Source organism: Sturnira hondurensis, unplaced genomic scaffold, assembly GCF_014824575.4.
Source record: "Sturnira hondurensis isolate 20B ecotype Veracruz unplaced genomic scaffold, ASM1482457v3 Scaffold0003693, whole genome shotgun sequence".
NCBI lineage: Eukaryota > Metazoa > Chordata > Mammalia > Chiroptera > Phyllostomidae > Sturnira > Sturnira hondurensis.
The window spans coordinates 1,902,082-1,925,246 of NW_028076324.1; the positions used below are offsets into that span (position 1 = coordinate 1,902,082).

The 23,165-nt window shown below is 42.9% G+C and overlaps 1 protein-coding gene across 3 annotated transcripts in view; it reads left to right on the forward strand.

The window, feature by feature from the left end:
• GALNT7 (polypeptide N-acetylgalactosaminyltransferase 7) overlaps positions 1 to 23,165 on the forward strand; it is a 120,490-nt gene that overhangs the window by 66,849 nt on the left and 30,476 nt on the right. For all 3 annotated transcript variants that reach the window (XR_005065899.1, XM_037042146.1, XM_037042145.1), the window contains exon 2: positions 84 to 544. Coding sequence is in view for 2 of the 3 variants with exons in the window: in XM_037042146.1 (XP_036898041.1) it covers positions 84 to 544 (461 nt within the window). In the remaining variant the exon portion in view is untranslated. The remainder of the gene's footprint in view (positions 1 to 83; positions 545 to 23,165) is intronic.

Sequence of the window (23,165 nt, forward strand, 5' to 3'; positions counted from 1 at the left end):
AAACCTGAAAATTGGTATCATAATAAACGCTGCCGTGCTTTGCCTTCATGTACTCATTGTATATCCCCCTCCCTTTTGTATAGGAAGACAGAGGTGTCAATAACCCCATGCCTAACCGTGGAGGCAATGGACTAGTTCCTGGGGATGACAGATTCAAACCTGTGGTACCCTGGCCTCATGTTGAAGGAGTAGAAGTGGACTTAGAGTCTATTAGAAGAAAAAACAAGGCCAAAAATGAACAAGAGCGCCATGCTGGAGGAGAGAACCAGAAAGACATAATGCAGAGGCAGTATCTCACTTTTAAGCCACAGACATTCACCTACCGTGATCCTGTGCTCCGCCCAGGGATCCTTGGTAACTTTGAACCCAAAGAACCTGAGCCTCCTGGAGTGGTTGGTGGCCCTGGAGAGAAAGCCAAGCCATTGGTTTTGGGACCAGAATTCAAACAAGCAGTTCAAGCCAGCATTAAAGAGTTTGGATTTAACATGGTGGCAAGTGACATGATCTCACTGGACCGCAGCGTCAATGACTTACGACAAGAAGAGTAAGCACACATCCTCTTCTTTCTAAAATCGGGGCAGCTATGGTTTTGGTAGATGTTTAGTTAGATGCTTAGAGTGGAGAAAATATTCATGCCTTTATTTTAAGGAAATCCGAGGATCTTTGGTCTGCAAAATGACCAGAAGGAAGAGATCTCTCCATTTGTGCTGTGATGTTGAATGTGTGGCATAAGATTCTGGGATCTTCCCGAGCCCTACTCAAAATTTGCTCCCCAGACCAGCACCAAGCTGGGAATCTTTGTTACTAGTCCACAGTTAGAAAATGAGCTGCACCAGGAAGTAAATCAGCTAACTGTTAAATTGTTTAGTTCCAGAAACTGTTTCTTCATAACAAAATTTTCTTGGTGTAATGCTTTGCATTCTGGATCTAGCTCCTTTTTTTCTGGTGGACAAATAGCAAATAGTAACATTGCTCTAGATATCTCATATCATTAACTAGATATTTCGATTCCCTTTCATTTTTTTCCTCAACACTAAAACTCCTGAGTATGCAAAAGAGCACTCAGACTGGTAAAACTGTGGCCTAAACTTTTCAAATTCTTTTCATGTGCTGGTAGTTTAATTTAAAATGAAGGATATCTAAATCTCAGCTTTGGATAGATGGTGATTATTGAATGAACTCAAAACCTTGCTCTTTCAGTTTATTCAATAACCGATTCTACTCTTCCAGGATCTAAATGGTATCCATTAATGTGGATGAGTATTTAATTCACTGCTACTAGAAAACTCTCTAAATGTATTTCTAATGATACATTATTAAAAGATCTTTACTGTAAAGGTTAACACAGCACGTGCATGTGTGCACACGGCAGCGCTCTTCACAACCACAAAGTGAAATTCTGCTGTTCAATCCACTCTCTACCTGATATAGTGCTGTTCAGTAGCCTTTGGACACGCATATGTTTATTGGTAAGAGTGAGAGGGGGTGAAGGAAATACATGAAAAAAAAAGGTGTAGAAGTATAGAGCCATAATGGCGGGAGGCATGACCTCTTATACGGAGAAGGGTTAGAGCATCTCAAGGGACTGTGAAGGAAGAATCTTGGAGCAGTTTGTTCCTAATCAAAGTAGACATTTTCCCAGTGGTACAGTTGCCAGATTTCACAAATAAAAGTAGCAACTGCTCAGTTAAATTTGAATTTCAGAGAAAAATGAAAAACATTTATTTAGTTTAAGTCATGTCCCCAATAGTCTACAGTAGAACCTATTTATACTGAAAAAATGATCGTTTATCTTAAATCCAAATTTAACCGGGTGTCCTGTATTTTCTTTGGCAACCCTTCTAGTTGGGAGCGGGAAGATAGTTATCGTACAGCTAGAACCGCCAAGCAGGTGTCCTGAGGGACCCATCGCAGGTCTGCGTCCCTCCTCCGGAGTGTGTCCCAGGTATCTAAAACACAGTGCTCAGCCGCAGCACTCATCTCGGTTACAGAAGGCTGGCTCTCTGAGAAACTATTGATGGCGTTCTCATCGCTGTAACAGAAGGAGGGAAAGGGGGACTTTAACATTTGTTGACTTACCACTGTGCACCAGGACTTACTATAAAGTTATCATATTTAATTCTTGCAAGCAAACTGGGAGAGAGTTCTTACCTGTGTATGTGAAGTCTGAGGCTTAGAACTGTGCCTTCATTGTGTTTGCCTAGCAGAATGGCAAAGCTGTGATTCAGCCTGAGGGGCTTTGCTGTGCAAGCCCCTTCTCTTTCCCCCACCCTGCACCTCCAGCTATGTCAACACACCTCAGTGCAGTGTTACAGTCACAGGGTGAGCTTCATGTAGAAACTGGGATTTTAGCACATGAATTATTTATAAAAGATATGTCTTTTAAAATACCAGTACAAGTCTAGCCTACTTTTCGATATAAGAACTATGCCAAGAAAATCAAATGACATTCAAGGCAGAGCAGTGCACAGGATTCAAGTCATCCTCTCTGCCTCTCTCTCCTTTGCCTCCCACATCCACTCTCTCTGCAAGGCCTCTTGGTCCTACCACCAAAGTAGGTCTCAGATCACCTCCGAGTGCCCTTTGTTCACCTCCACCTCCGCCACCCAAGTCCATGCCACCAGCTCTCTTGGAGTTCTGCAAGAGCCTTTTTTCTGGTCTCTCCATCTCTACGCTTGCTTTCTGACTCACACAAGAGCCAGTATCGTGCTTGAACCCACAAATGCAACTTATCCAAAACCACTGTGCCTTGCCAGTGCACTTGAATAAAACCCAAACTCCTAACCAGAAGCAGCCCCTTTTCCATGACCCTTCCCTGCCTCACCAACCTCCTTGACTGTGATGTTCCTTGCCCACAGTGCGCTAGCTGTGTTGGCTTCTCCTGGTCCTTGCACGTGCTGTGCCCTCCTCAGTGAACAGTTTTCCCTTCTTTTGGCTGGCTCCTTTCCATCCTTTAGGTCCTAGTCAAACATCCCTAACCATGCTGCTAATTTGCTAATGTATTGCTTTGTTTTCTGTTATAGTCCTCTGGCCATTTCTTCCATAGTATGTATCAAGTTTTATAATTAGATATTGGTTTGTTTAGTTGTTTATTGACTACCTTTCTTATTAGATGATAAGCTTCTGAGAGTAGTAGCATGTCGGCTTTCTTCACCTTTTCTCTTTTTTTCTTTTCCTTTCCTTTTTTTCTTTTCTTTCTTTCCTTTTCCTTTTTCTCTTCCTTTTACTCTCCCCTTCCCCTCTCTTCCTCTCCTTTTTTCTTTCCTTTTTTCTTTTCCATTCCTTGCTTACTTCTCCCATGCCTTGCCAAGCATTCTCCATGCCTTTTTTCTTGTGCAACTGTATCAGTGTCTAGATATAGAGTTATTACATATTTTTTGGGTATCATTCCTATAAGTATGTGTCTCCAATCAAATAAAAGGACCCAAGACTATCTTAGCAGATGCTCTTAAACCTCTTTAAAGTTCTAGGGAGAAAAAAAATTTATACCTCAAAATAGTCAAACATAATAACCCCCCAGAAACTTTTCAAAAACTGAATCCAGATTATTTTATAAACTTGATCCTTCCTTGCACTTTAAAAAATGGAATAGGCTTCATTCCTCTTTGATCACTTAAAATTCAGTATAGATGAATGAACAATTTCCATGAAGAGTTATACATAAACTAGAATGTGGACAATGATAAAAATTTTCTCTAAAAGAAAAAGCCAACAACAAAGAAAACACCCCTAAGTTTTGCACGTTATCTAATATGCATATCAGCACTTTTTTGCTCTTACTGGCAACATGTTGGCAACAGAGGCTGCATCCATGTCACTCGCGCACCTGGCCTCCTTCCTGCTCATCCCTCATGGAGAATGTGCTGCAAGGAGCCCAGCAGGGACTGGCCGGAGCTGCTGACTTTCTGAAGCTTTAGAATCTATATTCTCCCCGCTGCCTTACCGGCCTTGTTCTCTTTGCCTCTGTCAGGCATGTAAATGAGCCACCTGCCATCCTTAGAAACCACTGCTGTGGACAGTTGGTCCAGCTGTGACATCTGACACTGTGGTTAACTCGTCCGTTTTTGTGGCTGTTCCATCATCTTTTCAGATGAATGTTCTCTTCCTTACAAGCAGGACAGAACTTCCCAGCTGCTAGCGTGACTCATAGTTATATATGTTACAGCTTTGAGTTACATTCTCTGGCTGAGTAATTTACTGGCTGTTGATTACTTGTTAAGAGTGAGTAACAGTATTTTGAGTGAACTGGAGGCCTACTTCTCTTTTAAAGACCTGGTCCAAGAATTACTTCACTTGTCTTCACACTTATTTTCCATTTAAAAAACCCTAACATGATTTTCTTTGGAGTTCAACAGATATTGAGTATGTCCGATACAAAAGACACTGTGCTAGCCCATCAGCAGATGCAACATGAGAAAATAATACCCCCTGCCTTTGAGGGCCTCGTCATCTGCCCCTGGAGAGAAGGGAAAGAGCTATTAGAGAGGCATGAGCAAAATGGCATAGTTCAGGAGAATGGGAAGCCAGATGGAGTTACAGGGGAGCCAGAACAGGATTCATGGAGGGGGCACTAAACGCTGAAGGGTGAATAGGGTTCCCCCAGGAAGAGCTTACAAGTGTTGAAGACACGAAGATAGGCATTGACTAAGAGGAAAGCAAGTGGTATCAGTTATTTGGATCAGGACGTGTGTGTGGAGAAGCAAAGCTGATAGGTAGGATCATGTTTAGAAGACAACGGTTCCATTTACAGAGCCTGAACTGGATTTGGTAGTCAGGGAAGACCCACTGGGACCTTATAAAGGGAACTTTAGGCCTACTGGAGTGGTAGAGATACCTAGAGTTGATCGGGGGTTGGTAGCCTTAGAGTAGGAGCTTCAGTGAAGGTTACAGACCAGAGAAATGAGGGAGCAGAAGGGTCAGCATCACTAGGCCCTGGCAGCTGATCAAGAAGAGGGGGAGTTAGAGGTCAGTCCACAGCTCTGAGGCACAGTAACAGGAAGAATGGTGCCATGAACAGACATAGGGTGGATGGAATGGAACAAGCTTCTCGGCCCAAAATGTCGTTCCTTGAATCAGTTTGTTCCCTGGCTTTTAGGTGAGTTCACACAGAGCCTGTTTGTGAGAAGAGGTGGGAAGTTCTAATAGTGAATATATTAGATTTTCTTCTAATAAAGTTTGGGATTTTATTTCCATTACTGTGAACCAACTGCTGATGCAAACGCATGGAAATTATGTTTGCCTTTTTTTGGCTCCAGAAGACAGATAGTCAGAGGTATATAATCCCAACAATTTTGCCTCAAACACATGAATTAAGTATTTTGACTTGCTGAAAAAAATTCACCTGCTTTTAATATGTAATATTTAACCTGTCCTCCTACCTACATATGTATTACACTTCTATTTTGTAGAAAACTATCTTAGTTGCACTTTCAAAGTGAAATAATAGACATTAAGCTGCTTCAAAAAAATCTAAGAGCTCTGCAAATATTAACATGATTAGGTATTAATAACTTTCTTAAAGTTGCCCATGGGAAATCGAGGTGTTTCTCTTAAGATATTTTACATTTAAGCCCTGGCTGGTGTCGGTCAGTGGATTGAGCAACAGCCTGTGAGCTGAAAGTTTGCCGGTTTGACTCCTGGTCAGGGCATGTGCCTGGGTTGTGGGCCAGGTCCCCATACGGGGGCGTGCAAGAGGCAGCTGGTCGGTGTCTCCTCTCACACTGATGTTTCTTTCCCTTCCCCTCTCTCTAAAAACAGATAAATAAAATCTTTCAAAATAAAAAACAAACAAAGAAGATATTTTACATTTGCACTTATGGCTTATATACTAGGTAATTCTCTTTTTACCTGATTCCAAAATGCTGATTTTCATACTCTAATTTTATTTAAGGTGAATTATGGTAATGAGCCTTTTACTTTCTCTATCCATGTTAAAGGCTGTCTTTGATTCCTTTGTTTAGAAAATAATGCTGTAATTATAGAATAGATGCTATTTTCAAAACATTGATTTAGCTGAAATGCTATAGATTCTTTTTTAATTTCAGTTTCTACATATCCTAACCCATGGGTTTCAATTAGAACTAATTGAAACTCTAAGGAACCTCTCAAAAAGATTAAAACAAGTCATTATAATATATACATCATATATACACATACATACGTGAATCACATATATGCTTAAATATTTCAGTACTTTGTCCCAGTTTCTATTATCAGAATAAATGGTAGTTCAGTCTTGGCCAGTGTGGCTCAGTGGACTGAGTGCCATCCTGTGAACCAAATGGTCGCCAGTTCAATTCCCAGTCAGGGCATGTGCCTGGGTTGTGGGCCAGGACCCCCTAGTAGGGGACACTCGAGAGGCAACCACACATTGATGTTTCTCTCCTCTTTCTCCTTCTCTTCCCCATCTCTCCAAAAGTAAATAAATAAAATCTTTGAAAAAATGGTGGTTCTATATAACTCCATCCAAACTACACTGGTCACAATTACTGACATGAGATCCTTTTCTCTCATAGATTGCCCAAAATATGTCTCATTCTTCAAACTACAATTTGGTAGCCTTAGATGTAATCTGTAGGAAGCACACTTGAAATTGGTTTCAGATGACCCATAATGGATGTGTTGCTTCTCTTATGTCCAAAAACTATTATTTTCCAACTGGCCTGAAAATTTTACTCTTAGAAGCTACTTCTTGTGAGTTCAGAGGTTTTCCAGATTAACGTTAAAGAAAAATTGTGTTCTGATGCCTAATTTCTTCTTTCTTCTTAACACACATATAGACGCAAACACACACACACATACATTACAATTCGGGATTGCACTGTGTCACACCAAGTTCCACAGCAGTTTATAGGGGTGCTGCATTCATAGAGTAAGCCTCTAAAAAATGGAACTAGAGGTCATTCGTTCCTCTGAGCCACCATTAGAAAGTAGCAGCAACCTCGAACCCTCCTCTCTCCTTGATAGAGTCTCAGGGTGGCTCACTTCCCTTGGTGGAAACATCTTCTGATGCAGAGACCTCGTGTGGTCAATAAGGTCCTTCCCGTCTCCAGTCATCTCCTGAGTTGTAGTATGAAAAAGACACTTGGCTTCATTTCCCCTCCTTCCCTCCCCCCCACCCCCTGAATCCCACCACCGATGTTATAAAAACATAAGTATGACTGATGGAAAAAATTAGAAACTCAGGTTGTTTAATTTGCGTTTTGTTTTTGTTTGTTTGTTTGCTTGTTTGTTTGTTTAGCAGTCCTTCCCCCACCCCTCTCCCCCAGCCAGGAATTTAGAGTAAGTTCCCTGGAGGCTAGTTAGAAAACTATTTATGAGGACACCACAAGATTATTCTGCAAAGTCCCACACCGGTGACAGGCAATTTCAGGAAAACCTTGACTCTTTTTTCGGGCTGAGTTTCCCACCCATCAGGAGCACTGACACAGAAATGAAAGGGTGTGGTTCTGTGCCCTCTCCTACAGGAGCATCTCAGTTTCGGAGCTAACAGTCGTCTCAGGGTGTTTAGTCATTCATTGCTCTCTGCTCAAAGGTTGTTCATTCCTCACCAGAGAGAGCCTCTGCCAGTAAACCCAGACATGCCACAGTGCCACGTGGGTGTCAGAACACAAGCCCCTCCCGCAGAAGGTTGGCATGACCCCTTCTGGTAACTCAGCCTAGCCAATAGATGAAGGCAGGGCCACTAGACACAGCCTATTACCTGATGTGTGTCTGCTTGGTGCTCTTGTGTGTATAGTGACCAGGGAAATGGTATCAAGTCAGTGTGGAAGTCCTTGTGGCTCCTAGATTTCCTCCTGTGTGTCAGTGTGTGTGGTATGTGGTCAGGGGCCAGGTATGTGGAGGTGGTCAGGGGCCAGGTTTCTTGCAGTTCAAGTGACCTCCGTAGCAATATAGTCATGAAGACTAAGGAAAAAACACGGACAGTCCTGCAGAAGGATTTCACTTTAGTGCAAGAAATGGAAGGGGTCTGCAGGCTTTAAGATGTGCCGCGCTTGCCACTATGCTGAGCTGTGTGGGGAGCTGCCAGAGTGTCCGGAGAAGCAGAGAGGCAGTTGATTGATGAAAACAGCTTTCTCTGGATCATACTCTTAATTTTGGTAAACTTACTCAGCATTAGAAGCGAATGTCTCCAAGGACCTACAAAAAGGAAAACACAAATCCCTAGGTTTAAAGGTTTGTGGTGCAGACTGCACATGTCAGGGGCGATTTTAACTATGCTGATTGATTTTCCTCAGGGCTCTGGCCCCAAAGTTCCCTACGTTTTGAGAGGTCTGGTTCGCTCGCTGTTTTTCCCCCAAATCCTACTGGTTTCCTCCTTTCCTTTTTTAAAAGCATGATTTAACAAAAGAGAAGGTTTATCAGGAACAAAAATTGTTTACGGCATGGTAGCAAAAGTGTCTGTATTGTACCTAAAGGGTACCTAAGCCGGACTGCTGGGCACTGGACATAGTGTGACTGCAAACTCGTAATATAAGCTGTTCTCCACATTTAAAAATTAGTAAGTCATGTGAAACTGGTTTGCTGGTTAGTTGTTAAGCCACGCATAAAAGAACACTAAAGAAGGAGAACCCCAACCCCTCCATTTATTCTAGAAGCTCAGCAGCCGCTCTAACATGTAGGCAGCACTTAGCAGGTGAGAACCACACTGGGCCACGTGTCTAGGATAAACCCACCGGTGCGGGGCCAGGCCTCACTTCTGCCATAAAAGGCTGTAAAAACCCGGGACGGCAGCCTCCTCCCTTCCACAGAGATACTGGTAGATGTTTCTCTCTGGGACATCTGGCGGAAGGACTGGTTTTGGAGAAAAGCAGAGAGTAGTAGAATTGGTGGGGGGCAGGTGGAGAGAGCAGCCTTTACATGTGGATGAACCAGGTCAGAGCCATCCTTCCTCTCGGGAGCCGTGTGCGTTTTAGCTGCTGTCCACACCTCCATCTCTGGGGCAGTTTGGTGGCTCGCCCAGGGGAAAGGCAAGTCCTTGGAAGGCGCTGGAACACAGGGTCATCACTGCAAGTGATCTTCTCACCCAACGATTGTGGAAGTAGTAATTTGCATAACTTGTAAAACTTCTTGAGTGCACTTATAATTACTTTTGCTCATTTTAAGCTGAATATTTGAAAAACGCACTTAGTATGGGTAATAAACAGAACTCATCATCCTTATGACATAAGGTGAACATACTTAAAAAGTACAGTAATTTCTTGCGGTATATCACTGGGAAATGGGTCATAGTTTCACTTTCCTCTTCACTGAATCTTGTAGTTAATGTGTAGGAAGAAAATCACATTTTTAATAACTTAGTAACTTATTTTAGAATAAGCTCTGCTATTTGAATCAAAAGAAAACCATCCGTGCTTTCTCCAGAATAGCAAGTCCCAGGGAGCAAATCAAAACCCAGGGTAGGGGGCTCTGGAGGAAGATTTGAGAATCTAAACTACGAGTTCTGAAGACCCTGGAGACACACGGCTGTCACTTGAAAGGAAAGAGTTGTAGAGTCTTCTGTGAATGAGAAAGTGCACAAGCCGCTGGTGCGGCGGCGTCTCTCTGTTTGTGAGGCAGGAGCTCCCTCCAGAGCCAAAACACGGTCAGCTGCAGGCCTGCTGGCGCCGGGCCGTCCTGGTTTCTTCTCTGAATGAGACAGTGGGAGAGAAACTCCTGAAAGCTTTTTTTATTTGTTTTTGTTTGTTTGTTTGTTTGAAGTCTGAATGAGCCATGACTTACTTACTTACTTACCATAACTTACTAAAAGTAGCATCAGATATTCTCATTTAAACCAAAGAATCATCTATTTTCTCAGCAGAAAATGAAAACACCTAGATTAGGGTTTGGCTGTTTCTTGACCTTCTGTCATATTCTGTCATTGTGGTGCTAGTCTCTGTCTTCACTGTCATAAGCCAGGCATTAGGGCTGGGGGAGGAAGGGCTGCAATTAAGGGTGTACCAGAACTATCCTATAGATGTAAAATGACACAGAAAGGCAGGTTCCAGCCCTAGGGCAGTTTTTACACTTGTTTATATGGTTTGGGGGACATACTTCTCGCTTGCTGTAAATGAGGGGAAAGCTATGTCTTTTAAGTGATCTGTAGGAGTGATCCACGGAAGTGATCCACTTCCATGTAATTAGCTCTGTCACCGGTGGTGCTTGTCTCCCTTAAGACAGAAGGTCCTCAGTAAATGACAGTAAGGATCAATGGCATCATTGTCCATTTACCGAGCACCTACTATGTGTCTGGCAGTGTGCTGGGTTCTGTAATACACCATCTCCAATAGTTAATCCATACTGAAACAGCACATATCTTTTTCATCATATTTTTAGATGAGGGAACCGAGGCTCAGAGCAGTAGATAACCTGAAACTCATGTAACTAGGAGCCGGCGGCACCGGGATTTAATGGCCAAGGGGCATGCTACAGTACCCTCCAGGATCTTAATTTTGTTAAGAGAAAATCAAAAGTAGGAAATGTAACAGGCAAAGGCTTTATATCTCATTGTTGTAGAATCGTTTCCCGTCTCTAAGACAGGATTTCTCAGTCTCGGCATTGGCATTCTTTGTCGTGATGACTGTACGTGTAAGATGTTTAGCATCATCTCTGGAACCTACCCACCAGATACCAGTAACACGTGCACCCTCCCTGCCCCTGGCTGTGACACCCAAAAGGTCTCCAGACTTTGTCACGTGTCACCCTGTAGGGCAAAATCACCCCAGATGAATGAAGAATCACTGCTCTAAAAGTTCAATTAAGGTAGTATTGTGGGGAGGGGTTGTAACACAATATGAATAACAGAGGTGGGATTTATCAGTGTTTTTAACTTGTGTTAGCCACAGAATCCCCAGAAAGCTGTCTTCAAGTGACTTCCTAGGCGACCTCTATGCTTTGGTTCTTTGCATTTCCCTGGCTCCTCAACCCAGTTTGGAAAACACTAGACTAGGTGTCTTCCAAGGTCTCTTTCATTTTAAAATTCATTTTTTCTATGTTTCTGTCTTACCCCCTGGGTCTTCCACAGTGTTCATCTAGATACAAGAGCTGAGTAGAACCAGCCAGCATGCAGCTGGTGTGCAGCTGTTGTCCCTCTGGCTCAGCGGACTGCTTTCTGTTTGGGTTTTGCCTCTTCCTACTTCCTGGAAGGACTGAGAGGCCTGGCAGCCCCTGGGCCTGTGCCAGATCTGACAGCTCTTCCTGGAAAGTAACAATGGATGGGATGTCTATTAACTTCACTATGTATGTCCGTGCCGAGGCAAGCCTCACTTTGATTCCAGCTCTTCAGCAACATGCAGTTGGGCAAAACTCGTGCTTGGTGTCCAGTCCAGACCCCGAACCCTGAAGCCTGTGCCCGACCTGGCAGACAGAACAGCAGACTGGCTGCCAGGATCCCAGGCTCAGCCTCCTTTGATTTCTCAGAAGCAGGAAGGGGACCGAGATGGATTAGCTAGAAGACAGTCAGCTGTTCTACATTGCCAAGCTCAACCCTTCTAGCATCTTCAGGATGTAATCCTGTTCTGAGAATGTCTCCTGTTGGCCCTTATATACACCCGATGCACAGGGTGGAGGAAACCCATCTGGCCACGTCACCCAAGGATTCAAAGATCCTTTTCTCCCTTTCCAGGGACAGCTACTCTGTGGTGAATATTTGCCATTTGCTTTTTTATACATTTGTATACACATATTCATGACTTTTAAAACATAAAAATGTGTTCTGTTTTCTAAGTGCTGTAAGGCTGGTGACATGGATAGCCTCTGCTGGCACCTGGCGAGCAGCAAGCACATGCAGCTGTGTGTAGCGGGGATGGTGGTGTCGGCGCTTCCCTCCCTCTCTGCTCTCTTCTCCCGCTTCCTCTCCCCAGCAGTCTAGAATCGCCTTGCATTCTTCCTGCAGTCCCATTCCTAGTTTTTGCCTCTTCCACTGCCATCCTCTGAGTCCAGTTCTTTGCTTTCCTCTCACTCCTCAAATGGCTTAGATAAAGGGCTGATCAGATGGATGGGGCCAGAGGCGTAACATTGCACTTTTGGAATTGCATGGCCATTTTAATGGGAATGGCTTACCCACTACAAACCTTACTTATAATATAGTAAATATTTCTTAGACTCCTAGAATTTTAGAGCTAAAAGGGGCCACTTAGAGCAGGCCACTTTAGAGCAGTCACTTAGTACTACGGCTTTATTATGCAGGTACAGAACCTCAAGTCCAATGAGTAGTGACTCTCCAGGATTTGTGACTGCCAGGAGTGAGTCCCTGTCTTCCAGGCCTTTCATCAGACGAGCGAAAAGATCAGGGAAGTATGTTTACCAGAGCAGTCATTTTAAATGTAATATTTGTAGTATGCATGCATGAAACGTTTTTATAGTAATAAAAATTTTACATAGCACAAGAAGTGTGTTGATTGAGAGTCCCAAAGTGACTCTCTCTTTAAATGTGATCACTCAAAATTCCAATTGTTTGTAGCAAGGGCCACTGCTAAAATCGAAGTTGTGAAGAGCCACTGTAAGAAGAGAGCGGAAAGACACGGAGGTATGGTCCCAAGGCAGATGTTAAGGGAGTGGACACATTTTACCATTTATGCCTGTTACTTAGGTCATGCTCCGGGCCAGCATCAGAAACTTTTACTTGGATGCTAAGGAGATGCTGTGAAAGAGATTTTACCAAAATCCCGTTGACTCGGGGAGGGCAGTTTTCCACACTTGAGGATATGTCAAACTTGTGGCAGATCGCCAATCAGTGGGCTCTGCAACGACAGGAAACCAAGGCTGTGGCACAGACTGGCAAGCATCACGGCAGTGGCCTTGCCTTAGAATAGGCTCAACAGTGGGCGCAGCATCACAGGCCCCTTTGCAGCAGGGGGGCACTATGTGGTCCCTGTGGGCACTGAGTTCCTGAGTGCACATGAGGTATATACCTTGGGATCCCACACAGCTGGAAAGAGAATGGTAACTAACATTTAGAGAGCTTTGCTTGCATCTTCTGACAAATGTGGGTAGTATTTGGCTCATAAAGTCATTGTGAATGTGAAACATGATAAAGAAAATAAAAGCAAATATTCACCAAACAGTGGGGAACGTGGGCCCCACTGGACTAAGTCTGTAATTCGAATCACTAAGAGAAGCGAGGGAAAAATTAAGATACATTAGGACTGTAGTGTTTAGTACGTAAACAAATACTTTATAGTAATAAACACCTTTGTCATTTATAAAAATATACATCTGTTTTCCAATTTTACCCTACATTTCTTCTAAGAATCTTTGTAGCTTAGACTGACATCGAAGCAAGAGACCACGTCGGCCTTTAAAGGGGAGGTTTGTCAGTGGAACGGACTCATTTTCTGTGGCCCGCTCCTGGTTACTGCTGCTGCCCAGTTATGAAGCGCGCGCGTGCGCGCTCTCTCTCTCTCATACTCTCACTGCTTTGTTTTGGGGTTTGGGGTGGGGGTTGACAGCTTCCTGTAGTTTTCAAGGCACATTTTTATACAAGCCATCCCTGAATATTTGACAGAACGTTCCTGACTTGCCCTGACTTTTTATGACCTTATTGATTAAAGTTTCATTTTCTGGCATAGTAACTGTTTTAGTGGAGAGAACGTGATGGTGTCTCTCTTACATCTTGTAGGTTATACCGGAAACCAGGAAGCCCTTGCCCCTGGAGTAGAAATTCATCCCCCTGGCGTGCTCACCCTTGATAGTGGGCAGTCCAAAAGGGTGCAGACTTTGTAGCTGACCTTTCTTACTGATGAAATACCAGTAACTACTGTAAAATCATTATGAACACTAGATTAGGAATGCAGAAGCATTACCCCTCGGCGAAGTACAGGCTTAGGTTCCTGTGAGTCTCTGGTCACGTCTTTGTCAACTAATCAATACACATCCCTGTTTTGTGTGTGTTTCTGTTTAAACACCATATTTAATGTAAATTGTTGAGTCGTAACTGAACTCTTGGCCATCAGTACTAGAACTCACACCTGGGAAGCCCATGTAACACACCTGTTTTCTCCGTAAGTCATATCACATTCTTCTCATGGTTAGGAACACTGGGCAGCACTTCAGCACTATGGCTTGGAGCCAGCGAAACCAACAACCAGAAGCACAGAAATGAGAAATATGTGGCAATGAACCGACTATGAAAAGGACACTGTTTATAGCGTCAGAGTGGAAGCGAGAAGGCAGGGGCATCGTCTTGCCCCTGCACACAGGCAACTCAGATTATGGCTCACGTTTTCCTCTGCTCTGTGCATCTTCTCAAATGACTGCAGAACTGTCCCAAGTATTGACTCAGGGCTGACAGATACATTTCAGGGAGTAGACAAATACAGAACCCATGAATAATAATCCGCTGCATTTTTGTATATTTGAATATGGAGTGCAGATTAATCACAGGAATATTCGGTATATAATTAATACCCCATTATATAGTCCAATATCCCATTATAGTAAATGCAGATCTCAGTAACACTTAAAATGGTAATTCTAATAGACAGGATATTTTTACCTGTTAATTTATGCCAAAAAAGAAAATATGATAATGGCTTTTAGAAATATCGAGACCCAAAAGTGTAGACTATTAAGTGTTTCCATTCAAAGAACAGAAACAAACTGGCCTGGTTATTATTCAGTGTACTCCCATAATTCATCTTTCCTCTCTCCTTCCCGGCCTCACCCCCTGCCTCCTTTGCAATGTCTTACTGCTGAAATGGGTTTGGGAGGGTGTTGGAATCAAGCCAAGGTGTGCTCAGCAGAGGCTGCTGCAGTCGGCGGCGTGACCGATGCAACACAGGAGGTTTTCTGCTGTGTTGGAATATTTATTAGGTTTAGTGCTGACATAGTTTCTGTTGATTAGCAGACCTAATGTGAATTTCAAAGGTCCTGATGATCATGTAAATGTGATAGTACCTTATACTCAAGCCTCAAGTTCATCACCTTACCTAAACGGTTAGATGCTGTATTGAATCTGTTTAATTTCATGCTAACTAGACTCTCATCTGAAAATAATGTATTAACTATGTTAATAGTTCCTTACTAAACCCTTACTACTTTAGATTCTGTCTCCCCTCCTCTTCAAGAGAAGTGACTTTTTTGTTTTTTTTTATTTTTAATTTTCACATTTGCATTTATTTTTGTCTTGCCAAATCACAAAGTTATTACAGTTAGAGTGGCATCCTTTTCAAGGCGGGTGATTTAAATTCTCCCCAGGTGGCACATACACGAAAGACTGCCACACCTGTTTCTTACTACAATCTTGGTCTCAAAGAAACGTAAAACAAAGCCTAATAGACCATGGCCAGAAAGTCCAGTTGGAGTAATGCAGGAAAATAAATGAAGGGGGTTTGAGGAAGTTGGGGTTTGCAATCAAAAGTTGGGGTTTGCAATCAAAAGTTGCGGGCATGCTACTGGGGGGTTTCACATGCTCTTGGGATCAGTAAAGCCAGAGATACTTACTCTGCAGCTGATAGTGGGGAAGTTGTTTACAGGAGTCCTGTGAAGAAAAGGGCAAGATGATAAAAATGTGTGCGTATTTCTGGAACCTGGAAACATAAAGTGCAAATAAAGTGTGCTTGAAAGTGTAGCCACAATTTTAACAATTCTGCAGAGGCACAGAGCGACTATGATTGGCACTGTGTAAGGATGTGGGTCATTTCATGGAGAAAACTTTAAAACTAAAGTGGAAATAGTTGGAGGTAACTATAAGCAAACTCTCTTCCCCCTGTAACAGTGACCCTTTCAGTTGTCTGTGCTCCCCAGGATCAAGGGTGTAACAAATTGATACCAGCTCAAGAAAACAAGGCTTCAGGGTAGCCAGGGGATCGAGTAAATTGCTCCTGAGGTCTTGAGTTTATAGCAACTTGATTTTTTAAAGCCTTTTATTGTTGTTGTTGACAATGTTTTGTGAATAAAAATTTTAAGTGTTCTACAGTCTAATGTCTCCGGTAATGAGGGAGCTGCAGGAACAGCTTCCTTCTTCCCTTGAAGCCTTTCGTATAAAAGATAAGCATGCGGGTCCTTTCTGTCACTCTGATCTGGGGCCGTCAGGCACTGCCCCAAGCTGGCTGTCAGCACGTGGTGTGATGGCGAATCAGAGCGGCACATGGGGAGCAGGGGGCCCAAAAATCAGTTCAATGTATGGTTTCTGTGTGGTCGTTTTAGATTGCCACGTAGTGATGTCCCCTTACAGCTATTTCAAGGAATTTAAACCTTTTACTCTTGAAAAACGTAATTGAACGCATCCTGATTGCTTCAGAATGTCTGGACTTTTGAAAAGCTGCTTCAGAATATCTAGGATTTCTATAGCTTTTGGAAATTTTTCAAGAGGTGTAATTTTTCCACTCCATGAAATACTTTATTTATTTCTAAACTGGTGATAATTAAACACAATAATAGCATTGGAAACATTATACTGGAGCCCAGAAGAGCTGGCTTTTCTATTTGGATCTATAAACTTCCGAAAGTTGGCAACTGGCCCTCATAAAAGATCTTTCCAGTAGAGCTCTTCTATCTCTGTTTGCGTTTCCCTTTGCCACTTGAGCACGTTTATCGTTGCTTCTCGCTGCTTCAGCTCCCTGAGAAATAGCAGCGTTCTTGACCACTCGGCTCACTGCAGGCACCTGCTCCGTCAGTGTTACACCATGGCAACTATCTGGAAGGGTCGTGTAATTAGATGGAATAACAAGCTAGTATCAGGAGGGAAAAAAACTGGCAGAAATGAAATGCAGAGACCTTCAGTATAATTTGCAAATGTGTCAAATATCCTACTATTGAATCAAAATGAGAATGGCTATAAATAGTGATGTTGTTTGAAAATGTGCCCTTAGCTTCTTAGAATACATGCTTCCAGGCAAAGGCACCGACAAAGTGAATGCCAGAGTTTGGTCTAATTGTGTTGGGAAGGTGAGGCTCTGGTTCGAGGGAAAGCCTTACTACGATTGTTTGAATAAGAAAAGAAGTGTCAGGGGTTTGCTGATTGTGAAGCTGCCAAGTAATGTTCTGTTCACCTGCAGCAGACTTGAGTAGCATTTTAATTTTATTTTTATTTTTATTTTATTTTTGTGTTTAGCAGACCATTTTAAAGACGGAAATAAAAACCCCCTATCACCGAAGTAGGATTTTTTTTTTTTTTACATAGCTATTCCACAGCATAGGTGACCACAGTTATTTCACCAGTCCTGTATTTAGGGACATTTGACTGGTTTCCAGTTCCTCACTGTTGTAAGCGGGGTTGTGATAAGCTCGTGGCTCAGTCTGCGACCACCATTGCTTATTTCAACAGGACAGACTTCTAGTGCAATTGCTAGATCAAAGGATGAGATACTGTTTCCTTTTACTTGGTATGTTTTTGACTCTGGAGTCAATCCTCTGCTGTCCGCCGTTTCCCTGGTCCGGCCTGGCCTGTCAGCTTTCACCTCCGACTTGTTTTGCCCTTTTTCTTTTTTTTTCTCTCTCTCTCTTTTTAAATGAGAGTCTCCCTTGCATGCAGCCTGTCTGTAGACCCATTGGAAACCCAGGGACTCTGTGGAAAAAAGGTAACAAACTGATACTATGCTGTCTCAAGATGACAATTGACTGTACCTCCCTTATAATGCTCACGTGTTCAGTCCTTCCATTCATTGCCATATTCCAGGAACTAAAATGTTTTCCAAATTTGAGATTTCCTGGCATCTGCCTTCTTCAGGGTAAGAATTAACATACTCTTTTAATTCTCACCTTATAGTCCTGTCCCATTTTGGGGCCATAACCTTTTGGATAACTAACCCCAACTCACTTTTTGTGACTCATTAGCCTCAAGAGGATTTGATTTTCTGGAAAATTACAGTGAAGCAAAGATGTAAGAGAGAAGCAAAGATAATTCAATTAATGCAAGAAACGAGGTAGACTGCTTTAACGATTTCTTGAAATGCTATCACCACGTTTTTCTCCTCGGCAATATTTATTGAACATCTCATCTCTATCAATTAGGTTACATGCTAAATGAGCAACCTGCCTTCCTACCACTTGTAATAAGATTAATTACTCAACATAGTTAATGTATTTTTTTTAAGATTTTATTTATCTATCTTTAGAAGGGAAGGGAAGGAGAGAGGAAGAGAAACATCAATGTATGGTTGCGTCTCATATGTCCCCTCCTGGGAACTGGCCTGCAACCCAGGCATGTGCCCTGACTGGGAATCGAACCGCGATCCTTTGGTCCACAGGCCCACGCTCAATCCACTGAGCTACACCAGCCAGGGCTAATGCATTCTTATTAGCACCAGAAATTGCCTATTCTTTGAATTAATAAATGCTAACTATTACAGATTTGAAGTCTTCCCCACATCTATATTCAGAGTTTTACAGTGGAGAGTCTTCAAAAAATCATCTAGTACATCTCTTCATTTTGTAGAAGCGTGTGGATGTTTAAGACTTCCATAAGTAAATATTATACAGCTTATATTGGTAACACCTTCAATATCTAGTAATTCTCTGCTAGAAAATTATTTACTAACTCCAAGCCACATCTACTATACTACCACTGTAAGTTTATACCTTTGCTTCCAAAGTCAAAATTTGCTTTTGGAAATACAAGTTCTCCATAGGGTCAGTATGATTTCCTTATTGTAATGAGAATGCATTGAGAAGGCATATAATCTCTCACTGAGTGGTGAAACAGGGAATAGGAGATGACTCAGTAAACATTTTAAGGAATGTTTGCAAAGTGTGATTTTCAAATCTGTGTTGAACTTAAATTCCCAACTTGGTCGCTGCACAAGTGTTTTTACTGACTTATACTTTGGTATGATGCCATTGGTCTCCCTTGACAGCCTCCGTGAAAGACAGCCCCGTGAAACTCATGATTGCATTTACCATAAGGAAGCCCCCTAGAAAAAAGTCCCATCTGGTTTTCACACCAAGAATATTGAACTTCTTCTGAACAACTGGTTTTTTGAATACAGCCCTGACCACGTTTCCGTGTCAGAAGATTGACGCCAAATTGTGACCTACCCATAATAAGTGTGGACGCAGAGGGCACCCAAGGCCACCGCATTGCCCAATTCAGGATGGTGCCGTTCTCAGTGTAGTCACTGTGAGTGGTGCCCCAGAGTCTGCACACGAGAGTCCTTGGCTCTTTGGTATGCATTTTTAGTGTGTTAAAGATGTCTCTTTTTTTAGAGGGCAAAGGAGGAAGAAGGAGAGGGAGAGAAACGGTGATCAGTTGCCTCTCACAAACCCCCAACCAGGGACCTGGCCTGCAACCCAGGCATGTGTCCTGACCAGGAATAGAACCGGTGACCTTTCGGCTCACAGACTGGCACTCAGTCCCTTAAGCCACACCAGCCAGGGCTGGAGTGCATTTTTAATACCTCGTTCTTACTACCTCCTTCATTTCCTCAAGCTTCCTTTACCCATATTTCCCCTCCTATTTTCACTTTTTGTAATATTGTGACATTCTGTGTGTCTCTGTAAATTGCCTAAAGTCCTTCGTGGAATAAGGTGCCGCATAAATTAATAACCATAGCAGACGCAAACCTGTAGTGATTCATTCTGTTTTATTTAAGCCATGACACCTAATTTTGATCCTTAATCCTGTTAGTGGTTGTTGTTTCAGCTGAAATGTATTGGTGTTTGATAATCTGGTACTTCAGTAAAACGTATGCAAGCTCATTTGAAATGAGAGTCCAATATAGCTATAAACATATGGCTCATACTATGAATTGTTCCTTTTACTTTCCCAGGGAGTTTTGGAGAAATGTGTAAGAACGTATGTCCGGTCCTAGGATACCCTGCCAGAGTTTTTTTCTAAATTGTGGTTTGACATTTAAATCATAAAGTGGACGCAACTGAGTATCTTTTCCTTTTTTTAAAAAAAAGGATATTTGAAGACAGCAATCCAGTGACATAGTTCAACATTCTCATTTTGCCCCCAAGGTATTTAGTATTCTTGACCCTTAAAGCCAGGCAGAAGTCCACAGAGCTGTGTGCAGTTACTGTGTTGGTGGCCGTGTATTCCCTGGGCACCGAGTGAAAATAAGGAATTCATTTTCCTATTTTACTGAAGCACATTATTTGTCAGTAATTCTTAGTAAAACAGTGGTTTAGGGGAAGGCATTTAAAGGTTTAATTTTAAATCTCACCTCTGTCACTGTGGCTTTGCGTAAATCATAACCTAACGTAGCCTCTGTCTCCTTATATATAAAATAATACCGATGCCTGGTCCACCTGCCTCATGGAGTTACCGTGAAACTCAAATGTGTTTCACAGCTCTTAGCACTGTGTCTCTCCAGACTTGGATAAAATGATAACACAATGAATAATAGCAAAGACACCATTTAGTTGGCTCCCCTTTGCTAGAATTGTAGCCTCCTCAGGTTTTCCCCAACTTGTTCTGGAAGTCAGCCGGGATTGTTGAACATGGACTTGAGAGTGCATTGTCTTCACTGTTTCCTTGTGGGCAGGCATTTGGGTTCCTTCTCTGTGGCTCACTACAGTGGGCTTTTCACTTTGCCCACACCACAGGTGCTCACTAATTCCTGGGCCTCAGGTCCCTGATGCCACTAATGTCCTCACCAGGGGACATATTGTCATCCCTGTGCAATCACTCTTGACACCTGTCAACTGTCAAGTTCTCTCCTCCCTCTGTCTAGTAGCTCAAGATAGAGACACCCCCCACCCCCGACTGTACCTGGTTGGCTTGGCAGGACCCCAGATGGAAAGGAGCCTCAGCAGGACAGCTGAGATGGAGGTGTTTTCTAAAGCTGCTTGCGAATTTTTCTACCGCAGAGTCTATGCACATTATTTAAGGTTGCTGCAGAAAGTGCAAGCAGAGTGGCCCAGGGATGGGGTGAGCCTTTAGGAAGCCTCTGGCTGTTTGGAGCTGAGAATTCCAACCATTCTGTGTCTGTGTTGGAAGATCATTGACAGCTGAGCTGTCTTGGCTAACGGCTAACGACTAACAACTGGACAGCTGTCTCCCCCCTCACTGAGCAGCTGCTAGGAAACGGCTACCTCAGAGAAGTCTGGAGAAAGTGGAAATAAATACAGGTATAAGCTTTTCACAGAGCCTTAGGTCACAGGAAGACACAAGTGGTCTAGGCAGATAATTGTGCTATTCTTTGTTACATAAAGCAGTGTTTTTTTTTCAGTTCTTTTTGTAGTTTCTTGCCTTAGCAGTCAGCCAGGGTGAGCCAGAGAGTTTCTGGTCCTGACCATTCTGCTAAGAATTTCCCCCTTCCCTCCACCACATTGATTATTTGGACATGAAATAAACCTTTAGACCTCAACTCTCTGCCTCAGACAATGAAAACCATCCCAGGAGAAGTTTAGGTGCGGCAACCTGGTTGCAACTGAGGGACATTTGTCTTAAAACATTGCACAGGTGGCGAGCATGTGTTTGGTTTTCATTTAGATTTTGCCAATTGAGAGGGTGGAGCTGATAAAGATTATGGGCATGATGAGCTAAAGCCACCAATGGGCCATGTGTTCGTAGCTGTTCCGGTCTCCTGCCTCCCAGTCATACCCCATCCAGTACACTCCCAAACAGGTGTGGCAAACAGCGGTACTCTGTCCATTACCTAGTTAAACCCTGAAAGGTGGTATACCTGCAAAACTTTTGCAGAACCAACCATTGATCTGTGTTCCTTAATTTTGACTTCAACCCCAATACAGCAGAAGTTAAAGACTTATTGTTCTCCTTTTTGTTACTATTTAATACATTCAATAGATTTATTGATTGAAAATGATGAAAAGCTCTAAGTTTAATTCTATGAGGACATACACATAATACACTAAAATTTACAAAAATATGAAAAGCAGCATGCTAGACATGGATTATGTGCCAGAATCAAATCTACTCAGCTAAAAAGGGGTGGGGGGAGGGTTATGGACAACTAGCAGAAAGGATGTAGGAGTAGCTCATAAAACCCAAGGTCAGGAACCAGGAAATGAAACATCGAGAACCAAAGTCATATGCTCTTCCTCTCTGACAGTTTATTAACTCTCGTCTCTACTTCTCTCTTTCTCTGCTTCTCCATAAAAATAGCTGCTCAGCCCTTGCCTCATGTGATCAGTCATTCAAGAGCCAAATAGAGGGGAGGTGGGAGGGGATAATGGGGGAGGAAGGGGGAAGGGTTTTCAGGAACAACTATAAAGGACACAAGGACAAAACCAAGGGGGGGATGGAATCGGGGGAGGGGGATGGCTGTGGTGGGAGGGAGTGGTGGAGGGAAAAGGCAGACAACTGCACTTGAACAATAATAAAAAAACAATAAAAATGTGAAAAAATAAAAACATAAGAAATAAATAAAGTGAAACAGAACTAAAAAAAAAAGAGCCCAATAGAAACCAGCTCGAGTCTCAGAAGCCCCAAGCCCAAGGAGAGGGCCTCCGACTGGCCCAGCTTGGGCAGGTGTCCACTGCTAGGCCATACTGCTGGACTAGAGATGACAATGTGCAGTTGGTCTCTTCTACTCAGTAACTGTGGTGTAAATAGAAGGGGACCTGGGCTGCACCGTGAGTGGTGGGCAGCTTTCAGAGAAGCAGAAGGCATTCCAGACATGCGTCCAAGTGGTGTCTGCCAAAGATAACAAAAGTTTTTTGCATTTAAAAATAATCTCTTTGGCCCTGGCTGGTGTGGCTCAGTGGACGAGCGCAGGCCTGCGAACCACATGATCGCGGTTCGATTCCCAGTCAGAGCACATGCCTGGGTTGCGGGCCAGTTCCCAGCAGCGGACTCACGAGGGGCAACCATACATTGATGTTTCTCTCCTTCTCTCCTTCCCTTCCCCTCTAAAAGATAAATAAAATCTTTAAAAAAATAAAAATTAAAATTAAAAATAAAAATCTCTTTGGAGTAAAATAAGGAAAAGGCAGAGTAGGCAGATTATTAGGGCACAGTATATTTTAACATGAGAGAAAACAGCTATGTACAATACTTCTGTTTCTTTCTTGGCTCTCTGCAGGAGTGATCTCCATATTGAAAGTTTTATAGCCAACCTACTAAGAGGGAGTTAAATTCAAATATAATGGGCACAGAATAAGAAAGCACTCGAGTACATTAAATTTGTTGAGACCTTTAGAGCTTCTCATAGGACTAGATACTGAGGAACATACCAGATGTGTTAGAGAGAAAGTGCTGTCAGTAATCCAGAGGCACCGTGGGGAAGAGGAGAGCTTGTAGGAAACTGGGGATGGGGAAATACTGCCTCATATTTTCCAAA